This window comes from Eutrigla gurnardus, assembly GCF_963514095.1.
Source record: "Eutrigla gurnardus genome assembly, chromosome: 10".
In the NCBI taxonomy this organism is placed as follows: domain Eukaryota; kingdom Metazoa; phylum Chordata; class Actinopteri; order Perciformes; family Triglidae; genus Eutrigla; species Eutrigla gurnardus.
This window is the reverse complement of record NC_139924.1, coordinates 9,790,414-9,810,792: the sequence shown is the minus strand read 5'-3', so window position 1 is coordinate 9,810,792 and position 20,379 is coordinate 9,790,414. Positions and strand designations below refer to the sequence as shown.

At 40.3% G+C, this 20,379-nt stretch overlaps 1 protein-coding gene across 3 annotated transcripts in view; it reads left to right on the top strand.

Moving 5' to 3' along the window:
- LOC311020086 (ras GTPase-activating protein 2-like) overlaps positions 1 to 17,638 on the top strand; it is a 41,951-nt gene extending 24,313 nt beyond the window's left edge. For 2 of the 3 annotated variants that reach the window (XR_014597867.1, XM_084019903.1), the window contains exons 2-4: positions 16,427 to 16,459; positions 16,624 to 16,730; positions 17,551 to 17,638. Coding sequence is in view for 1 of the 3 variants with exons in the window: in XM_084019903.1 (XP_083876029.1) it covers positions 16,427 to 16,459; positions 16,624 to 16,730; positions 17,551 to 17,615 (205 nt within the window). In the remaining 2 variants the exon portion in view is untranslated. Of the gene's footprint in view, positions 1 to 11,622; positions 11,695 to 16,426; positions 16,460 to 16,623; positions 16,731 to 17,550 lie in introns of those variants that run through there. The other variant, XR_014597868.1, reaches the window with a different exon arrangement.
- Positions 17,639 to 20,379: the final 2,741 nt, after the last annotated feature.

Genomic DNA, 20,379 nt, shown 5'->3' with positions numbered 1-20,379 from the left:
TTGACATTACTTTTAACAGCAGAAATGCCGATGTTGCTAACGTCCATGTTTAATGCATATCTTGCAGTATGCCTGGCGTACGTCACTTGCCACATCTCCTATCCATCCCTTAACTCTGGGTCGATCATCCGTTCTTCTTGAAGCTTACACGACCTTGACGTGTTGCCCTTTGTCTCTCACTGTAATTAGAAATGAATACTCTGAATCAACCATCATGATATCATATTTTATACTGCATTTCTATTGCATATTTGTCACAGCAATAGAAGTTCAAAATGAAATGAAATGCTAAAATCCAAATTTGAGGGAAAATATATTGATTCAATACACAAAGTTTAAACCTACATGTACACATATCAGAGCTACATCCAGTCATAAATCCTCAGAATCAGCTTTATTGGCCAAGTAAGTGTAAACACATACAAGGAATTTGACTCTGAATATACACACACATTAATGGACATACAACTAAACAAGGATAACAAACTGAATAAAGGGAAGCAGAAACATTTGAACTCCTATGTACAGATATCATTTTTTTTTTTAAATATAAGGCAAATCAACCAGCGTTGTTGACCTTCCAGACCACTAGGTGGCAGTGTGGCTTTAGTGTCAGCAGTAAACAAAGAAACCGTAAATTGTTGTAATATGAGAAAACCCAAGTTATTTGATATTTTTCCTCTGAAATTCAAATTTGGATCAAACTACTTTTGATTTAGGTGAATTCTCTTCGTGTCGTTTGAACTTGGTGTCGGGCTGTTACTGATTTATTAGAGTCAAATAGATACAACTGGTGATTTTAGGTTGGCTTCTGATGTGAACATACAGCAATGCATGATGGGAAATGTAACAAATAGTTCTCAAGTAAAATGTAAATAATCTTTAACTGGCTTATTACAGGCGTGTTAGTTCTGTGTTATACTCGTGTGTCTCCTCGGAGCCCCGGTGGTCCAGCGTATGGTCGATCTTGTAGCGTCTCTATTGTCGGCACCGTCAGTCAGCGGGGTCTGTCGGTGAATCAGTCCGCGGTCTCGGACGTGTACAACTCATACTTACCTGGCAGGGGAGATACCATGATCAAGAAGGTGGTTCACCCAGGGCGAGGCTTAGCCATTGCACTCCGGCTGAGCTGTAACTCTGCGAATTCCCCAAATGTGGGAATCTCGACTGCATAATTTGTGGTAGTGGGGGACTGCGTTCGCGCTCTCCCCTGATAAAATGTTGAATGATAATCGAACTGTATTCTAATTTTCCGAGTTTTAGAATTAAGGGTTTTCATAAACTGCCAGCCATTTATTTCAGAATTATAACAAATAAAGGCTTGGAACATCTCACTTTACGTAATGAGTCTACATAATATATTAGTTTGACCTTTTAAGTTGAATTACTGAAATAAATGAACTTTTGCACAATATTCTAATTTTTTCGTGTATCACCTGTATTATTATTACAATGATTGATTGATTGATTTAAATTTTATTTCGAACATATAAAAAAAAGAAAACAGAAATTGTCACAGAAAAAAACGATGTTTTACAAAATTTGAATTTGTATTTTGTATTTTATTTTTAAAAGAAACAAACAGGGACAATGCATATTAATAATAACATTTTTATGTAAATTATGCTAGATTATAGCCAGTGGCTAATTTGCATCTTTAGTCCCTGGGGCAGGTTGATGTAAAACACAGTTCCAGACACATGCATTATATACAGTCCAGGAGATGATCACACACTTAACAGCAATAAAATACACTAAGATATAATATGAGTGCAGGCTTGATTCTCTAGAAGCCATGTTTTTAATTGTTTACTGAAGGAGGTGAGGGTGGGTATGTCTCGTATGACATTTGGTACTGTGTTCCATGTATGAGATGCTCGGTATGAAAACACTGACTGTCCAAAAGCACTTTTTCTGAATGGGACTATACAGTGACCTCTAGATCCTTCTCTGGTTGACCTGTTTATGTTTTTCTTTATAAATACATTTAATGGAGGTGGAGCCAGACCATGGAAGATTTTATATACAAGGATACAGTCTGAATATTTAATTTTATTGTCCCAGCTCAAGAGTTCATATTTCTTCAGGATTGCACAATGGTGGTGCGTGTTGGACTTTTTATCTAGAATTTTCAAAGACTGTTTGTATGCAATCTCAATAGGCTTTAGTGTGGATTTACATGCCATTGCCCAGCATGTTATACAGTAGGTGATATGTGGTACTATCATCAGGGGCGCCGCTAGGGATTTTGGGCCCCATGAAAAGAATCTTTACAGGGCCCACCAACACAGCAGCAACATTTTTTGATGCTATTTTACATACAATCTGTGGCGCTGTGTGACACCGCCGGCGGGCTACCTGCAGCTGATCCAGTGGACTGAACCATTTTACGTAAATAGAGGGGGGGAAGGGGGGGCCCTGCAGGCGTTGATGTTTCCAAAACAAATAAAGTTATTGTTACCAGAACATGGAAAATAAAACATTTGTGATTATATGTTAGTTAATAACTTAGTGTCATTATTTTTTCTGTATTATAATTTCATCATCATTAGGGGTCTCTCTGGGCCCCCCTCAATCATGGGCCCCTAGAATCCATCTCCTTTACCCCCCCTTTTCGGCGCCCCTGACTATCATTGCATTAAGGAACAGTTTGGATGAATCAACAGTTAGATTATTTCTAATGTATCTAAAGTTGGAGAGATTAAATTTGATATGATTCATAGATCTTTTTATTTGTTGTTTGAAGCGTAACTGTGAGTCTATCATGATTCCCAGATATTTGAACTCCTGTATAACCTCAAGTCTTGTTCCCTGTACAAATACATCAGGAGTTATATCAGCACTTACCCTATTTGAAAAAAACATACAGACAGTCTTTGATACATTCAGGTGTAAATCAGAATGTTGCAGCCAGTTTGACACATTAGACATGGCAGCTGATAAATATTGTACAGCTTGATGTTTTGTTTTTGCATGTACATAGACAACTGCATCATCAGCATACATTTGGCAAGTAACATTTGATGGACAGTTATTTGGTAGGTAATTTATGTATAGACTGAATAACAGTGGTCCCAAGACTGAACCTTGAGGTACACCAAGATAATTTTCTAAAATTGCAGATGTAGTGTTGTGTACTTTAACACACTGTTTTCTCTATGTAATGTATGACTTCTTAAGACCACAGATAATTGTATCAACCTCTAATTGTGTCACTTCTTTCAGATTAAAAACTGCAGCAGCAGTATTCAGAGTCCTATTTGGTTGTGTTAAATAAATAACTTTCTGAGTCAGGTTCTTTACAGAATCTATGAAGTATGAATTTAGGGCTGTTGCAATCTCATTTGAATCTTGAGTTATACTTTCATTTAGCTGCAGCTCCTTAATGTTCTTATTTCCAGCATTCTGTCCCGTTAGTTTCTTTATGTTTGTCCAAATCTCCTTTGCATTGCCTCTTGCATTACTTATTGCATTAATGAAAAACTTTGCCTTTGACTTTGTTTCTGAGAGAAGTGAATATTTGTCTGTTATGTGTTGTTTTTGTCTTTAGGGCAATCTTAAGTGCATGATCCCGTTGTTTCATCAGTGACCATATTTCACTATTTAGGCCATGGGAGGTGATTTCTTTTTCTTGGTTTCAATTTAATCTTTCTCATGAAACCGTTCATAGTTTGTTGAACTACTGTCATAAATGTATTACAGTTGTCGTCAACATGTTCATGAGTAAGATGATCAGACCAATTTATTCGATTTATGGCATTTTCTAAGTTGTTCATTTCACTCTTAGGTATCCTTATTCGTTCTGTTTTTTTACAAGTGGGATTATTGAACCTATTTTTGGACAGTTTTCTTGAGAAGAGTATTAGGTTATGATCAGATAGATACGCAGTCGAGTCCACCACATTGAGAATAATGAAAAATGCTCTAGATATTTTTTTAGGAAATTAGCTAGGCCAAAAAACTTGATAGAGGGATTAGAGGATAAAGATGGACAAGAAAATACAGAATTGCATGAGATACTCAGCTGTGTACACTCTTTCTACTCTGATCTCTACAAAAGTGAAGATTTAGATAAGGCAGCCTTAGAAAACCTTTTATCTAAAGTAAATACAAATGTTAATGAATTTAAAGGAAAACTTGATAGTAAAATATCTCTGCATGAGCTCACAAAAGCAGTAGAAAGCATGCAAAACAACAAGGCCCCTGGGGCAGATGGTTTGCCAAAAGAATTTTATACTACCTTCTGGGCAGAGTTAAAGGAGCCTCTCTTGGAGATGTACAATGAGAGCCTCCAATTGGGGTCACTACCACCATCCTTAAAGGAAGGCACCATCTCCCTCCTATTTAAAAAAGGTGGGAAGAAAGATCTTAAAAACTGGCGCCCCCTTACACTCCTTGGGGTTGACCGTAAGATTATAGCCAAAGCTATCTTTCTTCGCATACAAGAGGTGATAGAGAGTTTGGTTGGGGTGGAGCAGACCTGTGTGGTCCCTGGTCGCTCCATGTGTGATAATCTTGCCTTAATAAGAGATTCATACTTGTATGCCATCGACCGCAATGTACCCCTCTGTATCGCTGGCCTGGATTTAGAAAAGGCCTTTGATAGAATAAGCCACCAGTATCTAAAGCAAGCACTGGTTAGATTTGGGTTCGGTCCACAGTTGAGGGCATGGATTGATTTATTGTACTTTGATTGCTCTAGTAGAGTCAATATCAATGGCCATTTCACTGAACCTATTAAGATTCAATCAGGGGTCAGACAGGGATGCCCGCTATCTGTCAGCCTCTTTGTCCTAGCCATGGAGCCTTTAGCCTGTGGGATAAAACATGACACTGATATTCATGGCCTTCTTGTCCCTGGTAGTAATGGGAGGGAGGCCAAAATGTCATTGTATATGGATGACATGACAATCCTTTGTACCAGCAATAACTCAATGGTTAAAGCTCTCCAGTGGTGTGAGCAATTTTCCCAAGCATCGGGGGCCAAAATGAACCGGGCCAAGAGTGAGATCCTCTACCTTAATTGGCCAGAAAGCAAACCTGATACAGGTTTAATACAAAAAGAAGAGAGGGTAAAAATTTTGGGAGTGGAAATTGGAAAGGGTATGGAAACTCTAAATTGGGAAACAAGACTACCAGCTATCAAAGGAAAATTGCTTCAGTGGGAGGAGAGGGAACTAACATTCACTGGCAAAATTCTGGTGATTAAGGCTGAGGTTCTGGCCTCCTTGACTTTTTTGGCGGCCACCCTGCCAGCACCCAAGACTTTTCTCATGGCATTGAGACGCATCATGTTCCAATTCATTTGGAGCTCTCAGCAAGAACATGTCAAAAGAGACATCATGTACAAACCTCTGATTAAAGGAGGGAAAGCTGTACCAGAATTAGGAGCCATACTTGACTCGCTTTTTTTAACACCAATTCTGAATGCTGTTGTTACGGAGAGTAATACCAGTCTCTGGTTTCATTTTGCCAAGTTTTGGGTGGGTCACATGATGTATAGAGGCATGGGTAAAAGGGTTTCTCTTTGTACACCTTATGCTGAAAGTAGACCAGCAATATAGCTCTAATACTCTTTAAAGCTGCAAAGCTAGATTGGTCCAAGGGAGGTACAATAGATAGGGTTGATGTGGAGGGTAGCCTCTCTCCCCTTACCTCTTGGCTTGTTCCAGTAGGTGTCCTACCAGAAAGCCAATGCATCAGAGTATGGAAAAATGTAAATTCACAGTTTTTGTTAAATGTACATAAAGATCTGGCCTGGAAAATAGTCCAAAGTTGTGTCCCCACAAGAGCCTTCTTGTTAAGACGGCGATGTACACACAGTGCCAAATGTCCAATGAGTAATTGTAATAATGATGAGGATGTGGCCCACAGGTTTTGGTCATGTCGTGTTTCAAAGGCTGTGTGGGAAATAGTAAAACCATGGTTAACAGACCTTTTTAGAGCCCCTAATGAAATGGATGTTTTATATGGAAACACTGACACGGATGAAAGGGACAAAAATGAAAGGTGGTGGGCAGTTATCAACTGTGTCAAAGAAGGTATCTGGAAATGCAGAAACCTAACTACCTTTAAAAAGCTCTCTATTTCACCAGAATCTGTGGCAAAGGTTGGCATTACAAGTGTCAGGGATTATATCATCAGAGATAGACTTAAGTATAATGATCAAGAAATGGAAAACTGGTGGGAAACAGAGAAAATTCCAATTGCTTTGATGGATGTTTTTTTTAAATGATAAAAAATGAACAAGATGTACACTATATGGAACGTCTATTTCGTGTAATGTCAATGGAATGTGCCTTGGCTGAAATGTAAATGTAATTTATCGAATATAAGTTTTTATTGTTGATGGGATATTGTCATTATGTGATTGATGTATGTCTGTAATTAATTGGACTGAAATTAATAGGCTTCTAAAAAGTGAAAAGTGGTTCACCCAGGGCGAGGCTTAGCCATTGCACTCCGGCTGAGCTGTAACTCTGCGAATTCCCCAAATGTGGGAATCTCGACTGCATAATTTCTGGTAGTGGGGGACTGCGTTCGCGCTCTCACCTGATATCTTGTTGAATGATAATCAAACAAACATACTAATACTCAAATGGTTTCGAATGCGTTTTAATCTAATAAGTGTTATATCAGCTGTAAGAAAAAACATAGGGGGATAGAAGAGCAACAACACGGCCCAACGTGGAATATTATTATCATTATCATCATCGTCATGATTATCATTAAAGGTGAAACTCAAAAAATTAGAATATCGTGCAAAAGTTCATTTATTTCAGTAATTCAAACTAAAAGGTCAAACGAATACATTATGTAGACTCATTACGTGCAAAGTGAGATATTTCAGGCCTTTATTTGTTATAATTTTGAAGATTATGGCTTACAGTTTATGAAAACCCTAAATTCAAAATCTCAGAAAATTAGAATATTGTGAAAAGGTTCCATATTTGTAGGCTCAAAGTGTCACATTCTAATCAGCTAATTAATCCAACACACCTGAAAATAGTTCCTGAGCCTTTAAATCTCAGGTCTCTCAGTCTGCTTCATTCACAATCATGGGGAAGACTGCTGACTTAACAGTTGTGCAGAAAACCATCATTGACACTCTCCACAAGGAGGGAAAGCCTCAGGAGGTAATTGCAAAAGAAGTTGGATGTTCACAAAGTGCTGTATCAAAGCACATAAATAAAAAGTTAAGTGGAAGGGCAAAATGTGGAAGAAAAAGGTGCACAAGCAGCAGGGATGACCGCAGCCTGGAGAGGATTGTGTGCAAAAGGCCTTTCAAAAGTGTTGGTGAGCTTCACAAGGACTGGACTGAGGCTGGGGTGAGTGCATCAAGAGCCACCACACACAGACGGATACGTGACATGGGCTTTAAATGTCATATTCCTCTTGTCAAGCCACTCCTGAACAAAAAACAACGTCAAAAGCGTCTTACCTGGGCTAGAGAAAAAAAGAACTGGTCTGTTGCTCAGTGGTCCAAAGTCCTCTTTTCGGATGAGAGAAAATTTTGCATCTCATTTGGAAGAATGGAGAGGCACAGATGCTTGAAGTCCAGCGTGAAGTTTCCACAGTCTGTGTTGATTTGGGGAGCCATGTCATCTGCTGGTGTTGGTCCACTGTGCTTTATAAGGATCAGAGTCAACGCAGCCGTCTACCAGGACATTTTAGAGCATTTCATGCTTTCATCAGTGGACAATCTTTTTGGGGATGCTGACTTCATTTTCCAGCAGGACTTGGCACCTGCCCACACTGCCAAATCTACCAAAACCTGGTTCAATGACCATGGGATTACTGTCCTTGATTGGCCAGCAAACCCGCCTGACCTGAACCCCATAGAGAACCTATGGGGCATTGCTAAGAGAAAGATGAGAGACATGAGACCGAACAATGCCAAAGAGTTGAAGGCCGCTATTGAAGCATCCTTGTCATCCATAACACCTGAGCAGTGCCACAGGCTGATAGCATCCATGCCACACCGCATTAAGGCAGTAATTCATGCACAAGGGGCCCAAACCAAGTACTGAGTACATATGCATGATTATACTTTTCATAGGGCCATCATTTCTTTATCTAAAATCCTTTTTTTAGTGATTTCATGTAATATTCTAATTTTCTGAGATTTTGAATTTGGGCTTTTCATAAACTGTAAACCATAATCTTCAAAATTATAACAAATAAAGGCCTGAAATATCTCACTTTGCATGTAATGAGTCTACATAATGTATTAGTTTGACCTTTTAAGTTGCACAATATTCTAATTTTTTCGAGTATCACCCGTATTATTCTTACATTGCAATATATTGAATATCCTGTAGTAGGACAGTTTGACGTGTTAACATCATACATGTCTATGATGTGGCTGTAAGAACAGACCACTAAGTAGCATCACATCGCATCATATACAGTGGGGCAAAAAAGTATTTAGTCAGCTGCCGATTGTGCAAGTTCTCCCACTTAAAATGATGACAGAGGTCTGTAATTTTCATCATAGGTACTTCAACTGTGTGAGACAGAATGTGGAAAAAAAATCCTGGAAATCACATTGTAGGATTTTTAAAGACTTTATTTGTAAATTATGGTGGAAAACAAGTATTTGGTCAATAACAAAAGTTCAACTCAATACTTTGTAATACAACCTTTGTTGGCAATGACAGAGGTCAAACGTTTAATGTAGGTCTTCACATGGTTTGCACACACTGTAGCTGGTATTTTGGCCCATTCCTCCATGCAGATCTCCTCTAGAGCAATGATGTTTTGGGGCTGTCGCCGGGCAACACGGACTTTAAACTCCCTCCACAGATTGTCTATGGGGTTGAGGTCTGGAGACTGGCTAGGCCACTCCAGGACTTTGAAATGCTTCTTACGGAGCCACTCCTTCATTGCCCGGGCGGTGTGTTTGGGATCTTTGTCATGCTGGAAGACCCAGCCACGTTTCATCTTCATGCTCTCACTGATGGAAGGAGGTTTTGGCTCAAAATCTCACGATACATGGCCCTATTCATTCTTTCCTTAACACGGATCAGTCGTCCTGTCCCCTTTGCAGAAAAACAGCCCCAAAGCATGTTTCCACCCCCATGCTTCACAGTAGGTATCGTGTTCTTGGGATGCAACTCAGCATTCTTCTTGCTCCAAACACGACGAGTTGAGTTTGCACCCAAAAGTTCGATTTTGGTTTCATCTGACCACATGACATTCTCCCAATCCTCTTCTGGATCATCCATATGCTCTCTGGCAAACTTCAGACGGGCCTGGGCATGTACTGGCTTAAGCAGGGGGACTCGTCTGGCACTGGAGGATTTGATTCCCTGTCGGCGTAGTGTGTTACTGATGGTAACCTTTGTTACTTTGGTCCCAGCTCTCTGCAGGTCATTCACCATGTCCCCCCGTGTAGTTCTGGGATTTTTGCTCACCGTTCTCATGATCATTTTGACCCCACGGGATGAGATCTTGCGTGGAGCCCCAGATCGAGGGAGATTATGAATGGTTTTGTATGTTTCTTTTATACAGATAACGAGTTCAAACAGGTACCATTAAAGGGATAGTTCAGAATTTTTGACATAAGACCTATTTTCCAAGTGAGTCGGTGTGTTCGAGACGTCTGGAGACGTTTTCAAGAAATTTAATTCAGTTCTTCTAGTTGCCGAGTTCGCTTGTGCTATGGCTAGCGCAAGTCAATGGTTCTAGCTAGACAGGCGTTTAAAAACAGTCTTGCCCACTCCACAGTGCACCTGAGGCAAATCCATTGTAACGGCAGACTATCGATGTACATATGTGTTGATAGAATGTTTGAAATAAAACCAACCTTGCATTTTTAAGGATTGATGTCTCAGCAGCAGCAGCAGCGTGTCATACTTCCTATGGTAGCGGCGGAGTGATATCACCTAGCACTTATAAGTTACCGGTTCTATAATAGTTTGTTTACCTGCTGTCATTGCTACAAACGCAGAGTAGCCTGCAGTGCTAGTTTCTTCAATCTCACAGAAATGGACACTTTTGGAGAATATAGTGAAACTTTTGAAGACAATGATGAGGAGTTTTTTTCCCACCCAAACCCAACCGTACCTGTACGAGCCTGAATATACAGAGGAAGAATTGCGCGAGAGGGATGCTCAAAGGGCAGAACGTGAACCAGCGTCTGTGGAGACCGAGATAGCCCCCGCTGGAGCTGAGAACCGGGACCGAACAAACGGAGACTCGTGGTGCCAGGAGGGAATCCCCCGTAACGTGTCCGAGGGTTTACGGGTCTACGGACGGAGCAGAGGTCTGGGTTCGCGGTGCGTAATTGTGGGTTCGCGTGGCCGTGGGCTGCCCGGTGTTTGCGTGAGGTCCAAGCGCTTTTCATCCAGGTCTGAGGGCATGAGTCCCCACAATTCGTCCCGGTTCGATTGCCTATTTACGAGCAGTATTTCGGGCTGCGGGTCTTAAGAGTTTTGAGTCCGACGGAGCAAAGTAAAGTTCCGCTGCTGCTGAGAAACTAGTTCCTCAAAAAATTGATGATTCATGTGATGCGAGGTTAGTTTTGTTTCAAATATTATTCTATCAACACACATATGTACATCGACAGTATAGTGTTTTAATGGATTTGCCTCGGGTGCACTGTGGAGTGGGCAAGACTGTTTTTAATGCCTGTCTAGCTAAGAACCATTGACTTGCGCTAGCTATAGAAGAAGCGAACTCGGCAACTAGAAGAACTGAATGAAATTTCTTGAAAACGTCTCCAGACGTCTCCAACACACCGGCTCACTTGGAAAATAGGTCTTATGTCCAAAATTCCGAACTATCCCTTTAATACAGGTAACCAGTGGAGGACAGAAGAGCTTCTTAAAGAAGAAGTTACAGGTCTGTGAGAGCCAGAGATCTTGCTTGTTTGTAGGTTACCAAATACTTTTATACTTTTCCACCATAATTTACAAATAAATTCTTTAAAAATCCTACAATGTGATTTCACATTCTGTCTCTCACAGTTGAAGTGTACCTATAAGGAAAATTACAGACCTCTGTCATCATTTTAAGTGGGAGAACTTGCACAATCGGTGGCTGACTAAATACTTTTTTGCCCCACTGCTCTTCATTGGATGCGGATCTCCTTCTAATGAAGGTGAGATCCAAGCGGGTTTTCGTTAACAAGACGGCAGTAAACGATCAGTGAAGAAGACAAGACCAACTGTTTACTTTCAGCATTTCAGGATTTTCTCTACACGTGTGTTTTGTAATCTTCTGAATATATTGTCCGGTCCGTTCAGGGTTGAATCCTGCAGGGGGCTGTTCTCCACTGATACGACCGGAAGTCGTTGAGCTGCTGTGGAGCACGTGACCGGACCGTAAAAATACGTTCTTCTTCGTGGAAAATGTTCAACGTGTTCCGACATTTATTCTCGGTGTTTTTTTGCGGTGACTGTGTTTGTGACTTGGTTGTAAACGAGATCAGCACGACTCATTCTCACCAGCGACGATATTTACGTCGACCCGAGCGAGTCACGTGACCTAGGACACGCCCACGCGCCGCATTCCGAATCCCTCGTTTCTGATAAATCTACCTATTTGGTGCGTTTGTGAGGTCGGATTAATTCACGGGTAACACCAGTAAACATGTTCTCAGATTTACCGAGTGTCGGTCACATCATTTAGCACCAGAACCGTCAGTGAGAGGGACTGTGCGGCGGATCAGGTCTCTACCTCCGACCATTTGTGGGCATCGCTTCTCGGCCTTTTGGCTAAGATCAAGTGTAGTATCTGTTCTTATCAGTTTAATATCTGATACGTCCCCTACCCGGGGACCATATATTAAATTGATTTTTGGAATAGGGAGATGGAATAGGGGCTTGCTCCGTCCACTCCACGCATCGACCTGGTATTGCAGTATCTCCAGGAACGGTGCACCCCCTACCGGTGTTCAATATAAAGTTAACTAGACAGTATGACCAATGCATTGTGAAGCCCGCTTATTATTAATTTATATCTAATGAATATAGTTATTTCTCTACGTTAACTTTGACTTGTTTTCCTGTATTAACATGGATATTGCTGCTGCTCCACTTTGCTAGTGTGTTCATCATAAATGAAGTTCCTGAGCCGTACTAAGGCTGGGCTTATCTTTCAGTTTTAAAATGCTGAAAGTTTTAAACTCTGAAAGTGGGAGAGAAAGAAGCATTTACTGATCAGTGTATACTGTGTGAAGTTTAAGATTGATAACCAATCAATCTGCTTCCTCTTGCTGCTGCATTATAAAACTATCAGTCTTTACCCCACATACAGTAATCAGACCTCATCCTACTCACCAGTAATATGTATTTCTAAAACAACAGACAATCCTACAAGTGAACTAGTAAACAGCCATCACCTCTCAACCACCAGCATGACCAGCATCAGTTTCAAACATCAACATGTTAAGAAATTATACACCGCTATGAAAAAAATGGCATAAAAGTTCTTAAACATACAATAATGTAAGGAGGACATCTTTCCACAGTGTGACGATATGTTACAATACATATATACCGGTAGTGCAAGAGTCTCTAAATGCTAGATTTAAACACAGACAATCAAGTGATGCATGAGATGATTTTATCCCTGAGATTCCCAAACAGGCATGTTTGAGTCCAGGTTGAGACATCCAAACATTGGAAAAACACAGTCCAGGAAAATTTGTTCATACTAAAGCCCCCAAACTCCCAGTGATGTGCTATTACAGACATTTTGGAAAAATATGTTAAACATTGAGCAATGAGCGTGTACCATTTTTGTTGGAAAAATACATAAATGTAGCATTAAAACACCTTATATGGATAATAAAAAGACAGAGAACTGTTCTTAAATAAACTGTACCAGAGAGCTTAACACCCAAGACCGTGCTGTGACATATTGAGTGGTATTCCCCTTTGTCTTGAAATGTAATTGGAAATCTCAGAAAAAGTACATTCTCCCATGAAGAAGCAAAATAAACACCTCCTTTTCGTTTTGAAGAGAACATGACTCCAATTTCAACAATTTAATCTAACTTGGATTTAAAGTTGAAATTGTCATTTAGTGTCTGTTTTAGGTCACTTTAATGATGAAAATCTGAAAACCCTCCCAATTTAAAAGTCCTAAATACCGCACTGACAAACTTTTGTACTGCAACAACCTCAACTGTATATCCATTGTTCCACTTTCACTTTAAAAAGTCAAAGAAAATATAACAGGATCATTAAATGAACACACACCCCTGATAACTGTATGAACATGTACATAATGTATCACATCCTCATTCGTTTTTAAGAATCTTCTTCTTCACTGTAGATGCAAAGTCTGATGACATCACATCCATTATTGATAAGGCAGAACCACTGCATCTTTGTTTACATTTGAGTACTGTAGTGTTTTATCCTTTGCTCAAAAATACATTTGGATGCACCACGAGATGGCGATAGGCACGGAAACCCCTTCTAGCTCTCCATCGCCGTGGCAGCAGCCGATCACACCCCTCGCTGTCGGAGAGTCTCCCCCGCACTGCTTTTGCTGCCCGTTACGTCGCTGTATCAATAGTCCCAAAGTAACATTGGGAAACATCTGACTAAACAGTGAAGCTGGATCTGAATAAGAAGTACAAGAAAAATTGGAAAGGGTCGTTTTTTAGCACCCAACAGATTTCTGCTTCTAAAACAGAAGTTGATGGTTGGATTCTCTGCCATTGTTTGTTGCCTGCTTGCCTCAGAATTTGGGTGGAGAGATTGACCGATAAAATCAGAAAGTCTTTTGTGGCCCCCTGCCTACACTTGACATTACTTTCTGGGGCCCCCATCCTTTGGCATGGCTTTTAACAGCAGAAATGCCGATGTTGCTAACGTCCATGTTTAATGCATATCTTGCAGTATGCCTGGCGTACGTCACTTGCCACATCTCCTATCCATCCCTTAACTCTGTATCGCTCATCCGTTCTTCTTGAAGCTTACACGACCTTGACGTGTTGCCCTTTGTCACTCACTGTAATTAGAAATGAATACTCTGAATCAACCATCATGATATCATATTTTATACTGCATTTCTATTGCATATTTGCCACAGCAATAGAAGTTCAAAATGAAATGAAATGCTAAAATCCAAATTTGAGGGAAAATATATTGATTCAATACACAAAGTTTAAACCTACATGTACACATATCAGAGCTACATCCAGTCATAAATCCTCAGAATCAGAATCAGCTTTATTGGCCAAGTAAGTGTAAACACATACAAGGAATTTGACTCTCAATATACACACACATTAATGGACATACAACTAAACAAGGATAACAAACTGAATAAAGGGAAGCATAAACATTTGAACTCCTATGTACAGATATCATTTTTTTTTTTTTTTAATACAAGGCAAATCAACCAGCGTTGTTGACCTTCCAGACCACTAGGTGGCAGTGTGGCTTTAGTGTCAGCAGTAAACAAAGAAACCGTAAATTGTTGTAATATGAGAAAACCCAAGTTATTTGATATTTTTCCTCTGAAATTCAAATTTGGATCAAACTACTTTTGATTTAAGTGAATTCTCTTCTGTCGTTTGAACTTGGTGTCGGGCTGTTACTGATTTATTAGAGTCAAATAGATACAACTGTTTGGCTTCTGATGTGAACATACAGCAATGCATGATGGGAAATGTAACAAATAGTTCTCAAGTAAAATGTAAATAATCTTTAACTGCACTATTACAGACGAGTTAGTTCTGTGTTAAACTCGTGTGTCTCCTCGGAGCCCCGGTGGTCCCGCGTATGGTCGATCTTGTAGCGTCTCTATTGTCGGCACCGTCAGTCAGCGGGGTCTGTCGGTGAATCACTCCGCGGTCTCGGACGTGTACAACTCATACTTACCTGGCAGGGGAGATACCATGATCAAGAAGGTGGTTCACCCAGGGCGAGGCTTAGCCATTGCACTCCGGCTGAGCTGTAACTCTGCGAATTCCCCAAATGTGGGAATCTCGACTGCATAATTTCTGGTAGTGGGGGACTGCGTTCGCGCTCTCCCCTGATCAAATGTACAATATAAATCCCCACTGGAACAACATGTATGACAGTAGACGCCGATTTAAACTTCATTGAGTAAATAGTCCAAATACTGGCAACATCTATAAATTGTTTATTACTGTTTTTAAGTACGGGAACATCACGAACGAGTATGGGACATAAAATATACTATATGGTGAAAATGTAACAATAACAACACCGAATAACGTGTTATATGCTGTTTTATCATTCTTATTAAGACATTGGACCATGTTGTAAATGTAGTATATCATGCAGTAGGACAGTATAACATATATTCTTTGATGTGGCTGTAATAACACATTAAGTATCATGACTTCATCACATTATTCTTGTAAACATCGTCTGCGGATCTCCTTCTAATGAAGGTGAAATCACAGCAGGGCTTCGTTCAGAGGACGGAAGTAGAGAAGAACAACTCTTTACTTTCAGTTTGCAGGGTTTTCTCTACACGTGGGTTTTGTAATCGTCTGAATATATCGTCCGGTCCGTTTTGGGTTAAACCATCAGTTCATGGTTGAATCCTGCAGCTCTTTTCCACTCCAGACGACCGGAAGTCGGAGTGCTACTGTGGCGCTCGTGACCGGACCGTAAACACGCTTTCTTCTTCATGTCAACATGTTCAACGTGTTCCGAAATGTATTCTCGTTGTCTGTTGCGTCTGTGTTTGTAACGTGGCTGTAACTTTGTTCCTGATATTTACACCGACTCTGGACCCGAGCGAGTCACGTGACCGAGGACACGCCCACTAGCCGCATTCTGAATCCCTCGTTTCTTATAATTCTACTTATTTGATGCGTTTGTGCGGTCGTATTTATTCGCTGGTAACATCAGTTAATTTATTGTCAGATTTACCGAGTGTCACGTAAACACATCATTTAGCACCAGACCCGTCAGTGAGAGGGACTGTGCGGCGGATCAGGTCTCTACCTCCGACCATTCTTGGGCATCGCTTCTCGGCCTTTTGGCTAAGATCAAGTGTAGTATCTGTTCTTATCAGTTTAATATCTGATACGTCCCCTACCCGGGGACCATATATTAAATTGATTTTTGGAATAGGGAGATGGAATAGGGGCTTGCTCCGTCCACTCCACGCATCGACCTGGTATTGCAGTACCTCCAGGAACGGTGCACCCCCTCTTTCTGTCTAATAAAAAGCGTTGGTGGAGTCAGTTGGAAGCTGAAGAAACACGGCAATACAGTATTCAATTTAGTCAGTAAGATAATGCTATTTTAAATCATGCACGTAAGGGAATGCTGATGATGTCTCATTTAAGTATTTGTAGTCTAGTTTCAAAGAAACCTGCGTGTACCACGTCCTCAAAGCATTGTTGTACCCAAAAGGTCTGTAGAATGTGATTGCTATTCACGTATCATTTCAAATGAAATTGTCGTCAATTTTTCTTTTCCAGTGGGCTGGAGGACGCAGTGGTTCTCAATGAGGGGTAAGTGTTCACGTCAGGTTTATGTAAAATCAAAACCATGTTTTTTTTTTTTTAAATCCAACTGGACAGTTTAATTCAAAACGAAATGAATACTGAAACGTGTTCACCCTCAGTAAAACACGGGTTAGTGTTTGAACCTCTTTCTTGTGTGTGTCCCCTTACAGGGAAGTACAGAAACGTGCACATGGGAGAAAACGCCTTGGCAAGAAAAACTTTAAACAGAGATGGCTCAGATTGACCAACAGAGAGCTCTCCTACCACAAACATAAAGGTGAGACCCGTTTCTATCAACTCAAACTCGAGTCACATATATTTTCATCCAGAACTCACAGTATCACATAAGGCCACCAGGTGGCACCAAAGCGACGACCTTTCCAATTCTGCACATAGTGGAGATTTATTTATTTATGGAAAGCCAGCATAAGAAGAAAAAAGAAAAATGACAAAGTAGTTAATTGTGATTAAATAGCATAACATATTGCCTAGCTCTGCATGTTTAATTTACTTTAACTGATACTATTAGCTCATTACCACACACATTACCTTATACTATGGATGTTCGAAGGAAAGGATCAAGAATGCCACTGTGAAGTGATCATAAATTAGAGTGATTGCCTTTTGACTAACACCCTGTGGTATCGACATGCATCACGCTGAACTTCTAGAAGAGAAAGAATTTATATAGATCATTTGAAATCTGTTTGTGTGGTAGTAATGATCCCCCAGATTACAGCTGATCAGGAAGAAGCCTGAGAACCAGTTCCCAACCACATAAAACAGAAATATTTACTGGAAGAAGCAAATGCCTTCACAATGGAAAAAATATGCTTCCTTTAAAAATTATGGAAAAGAAAAATCTTCCTAAGCCAATTTTATTTTTCAAGCAAGGCATCATGTGCTTTCTCAATTGTTCAACTCTCATATATCAGCATGCCGACTCACACACAGTGGTTGGCGGACATCCTGTCCTGTTTATAAACTTGAGTAAATACGATAGGCTACTTACTACAATATTCAAATGGTAATTCCAGGAGGCATGGGTGCCTTTTTAAAATGTGTATCTTGACACATATTTGACTTCTGATTTCCAGGGAAAGAGGCCCTCTGCATCTTCAATGTTAAAAATGTCCAGGCGGTGCATGGAGAAATTCAATGAAAGTGCCCTTTAACCGCAAAAATGTAAGCCGCTTTCCCTCTGGCACGCATTTATTATTTCATAAACATGGCCCCTTTTGAAATGGACACCAGCCAGTTCCAAAATTAAATTATTGTTATGGTAGTCTCATGAGCAATTGTTGACCCTAAAAAATGTTTTTAAAGTGTTATAGGCAGTAAAAAAACAACTTGCTTCTACTCCTCTGTGCCACAGAGACATTGAACACTTGCTGCCTGAAGCAGATTCCATTACTATTGTAGTAATGGAACTGAAACATTTAACCAAAATCTTCTGAAAATTGTGAACTTTGAATGTGAAAGAAAGATAATCTCAGGTTGTTAGAAGTGAAATGTAATGGGCAAGGCAAAGCAATTGTATTTGTATAGCACCTCTTAGCAACAGGGCAATTCAAAGTACTTCACATAAAACATTAACAGCATTGGAGAAAAAACATTAAAACAAACCAATAAAATAAAATAAACATTTTAACAAGAATATCAAGGAATATAAATTACAGTGCAGTATAAGAAGTTCATCGATAGTATTGTTTGCTGAAAGGCAGCGGCAAACAGAAAAGTCTTCAGTCTTGACCTGAAAGAGCTGAGATTTGCAGCAGACCTGCAGCTTTCTGGAAATTAGTTCCAGATATGTGGTGAGTAAACAGTGAAGGCTGCCCCTCCATGTTTGGTTCTGACTCTGGGGACACAGACCTGGGGACGCAGACCTGTCCCAGACCATCTGAGAGGTCTGGTTCATGAGCAGAAGATCAGAAATGTATTTAGGCCCTAAACCATTCAGTGCTTTGTAATCAACACTAGTATTTTGAAATCAATTATTTGACAGACAGGAAGTCAGTGTAAAGATCTGAGAAAATATATAAATATAATATCTGAGTATATATATATATATATATATATATTATATAGCCTGCTGAAGATAAAAGCATGGACAAGTTTTTCCAAATCCTGCTGAGACATCAGTCATTTAATCCTTGATATATTCTTAACTTCGTAACTGCTTTAATGTGGCTGTTGAAGTTCAGGTCTCAGTCCATGACTACACCTAATTTTCTGGCTTGGTTTGTGGTTTTTAGCATTACCGCTTGAAGCTGGGTGCTAACTTTGACTGTTCTTCCTTGCCTCCAAAAGCAAGTATTACAGTTTTATGTTGGTTTAATTGGAGAAAATTCTTCTCCATCCAATTATTGATTTGCTCAATGCATCTAATCAGTTCTGGTATTGGACTATAGTCCCCTGGTGATTTTTATGTAAAGTTGTATGTCGTCGGCGTAGTTATGGTAACATATTTTGTTGTTTTTCATGATCTGAGCCAGTGGAAGCATGTAGTTATTGAACAGAAGAGTCCCCAGAATGGAGCCTTTGGGAACTTTGTGTATAAGTTTTGCCCGCTCAGATGTGTAATTATCTATAGACACAAAGTAATCCCTGTCCTTCAAGTAGGATTCAAACCATTTCAATACTGTGCCAAAAAGTCCCACCCAGTTTTCCAGACGGTCTAGGAGTATGTTGTGATCGACTGTGTCGATTGCAGCACTGACATCCAGTAATATTAAGACTGAAATCCTACCATTGTCCGTGTTTAATTGGATGTCATTGAAGACCTTAACAAGAGCCGTCTCGGTGCTGTGGTGTGGTCGAAATCCTGACTGGAAAACATCAAAACAGTTGTTCATTAGCATGAAGTCGTTCAGCTGTTTAAAAACTGCTTTTACGATGATTTGACTCAGAAATGCGAGGTTTGACATTGGCCTATAATTATTCATTAGGGAAGTGTCTAAATTGTTCTTTTTTTAAGAGAGGCTTGTTAACAGCAGTTTTCAAGGCCTGTGGGAAGACACCTGACGGAAGAGACTAGTTTACAATCTGTAAAAGATCTGGGGTCATGCAGTTTGGTGCATTTTTTGAAAAGGCCTGTTGGCAGAATATCAAGGCAGCAGGGGGAGGATTTCAGATGCTGCATGATGTCCTCCAAGGAGTTATGGTTCATCACATGAAATTGTGCCATGGTTTTTGAATTGATTTTGAGTGGACACATGGACAACACATGTCCTGCACCTGATGTGGAGGTGCTGACTGCTTGCCTAATTTTCTGAATTTTGTCAGTGAAGAAGGAGACAAAGTCATGCAGGCCCGGGGGGAAAGCAGTTCAGGGGCTACTGACACAGGCTACTTTCACCTTCCATCCTTCAAATTACACCAGTGGAGCCTTGCAGTATAGAATCATACCACACTGGGCTGTAGGCCATGCACAACATGGACATGTGTTACAGATCATAATAAACACAAAGCAATCAAACTGTTCACCACTGTTTTGAAACCCTACCCCTGCTGGTGGTATTTGGACCAATGATGTCAATCATACGGCCGAAGTCCAGAACAGGCCTGCCAAGCGCTCCAACTTGGCCAACTGGATGAATTTGCAAAATATTAAAAATAAAAAGTAATAAATAGTAGTAAATAAAAGTCATTAAGTCCAAATACAATGCACTACTATCCCTATTTGTCCATAGATGTCCGAATAGGAGCAGCAGGCCCTTTGCAGAATTAGCTATTATAGATCCCACATGCCTACCTACAGGCTGAGTGATGCAGCACTGGCAGGCGTGGATGGTGCTGGGTGTATCACAGCACCTTTCACTGCTCATGGAATATAATATTCAGCACCAAATGAAGCTGGATTTCTGTTTTCATTCTAAACAAATAAAAATGTGACACCATTCTCTCTGCTATTCCCTCCCGGCTGG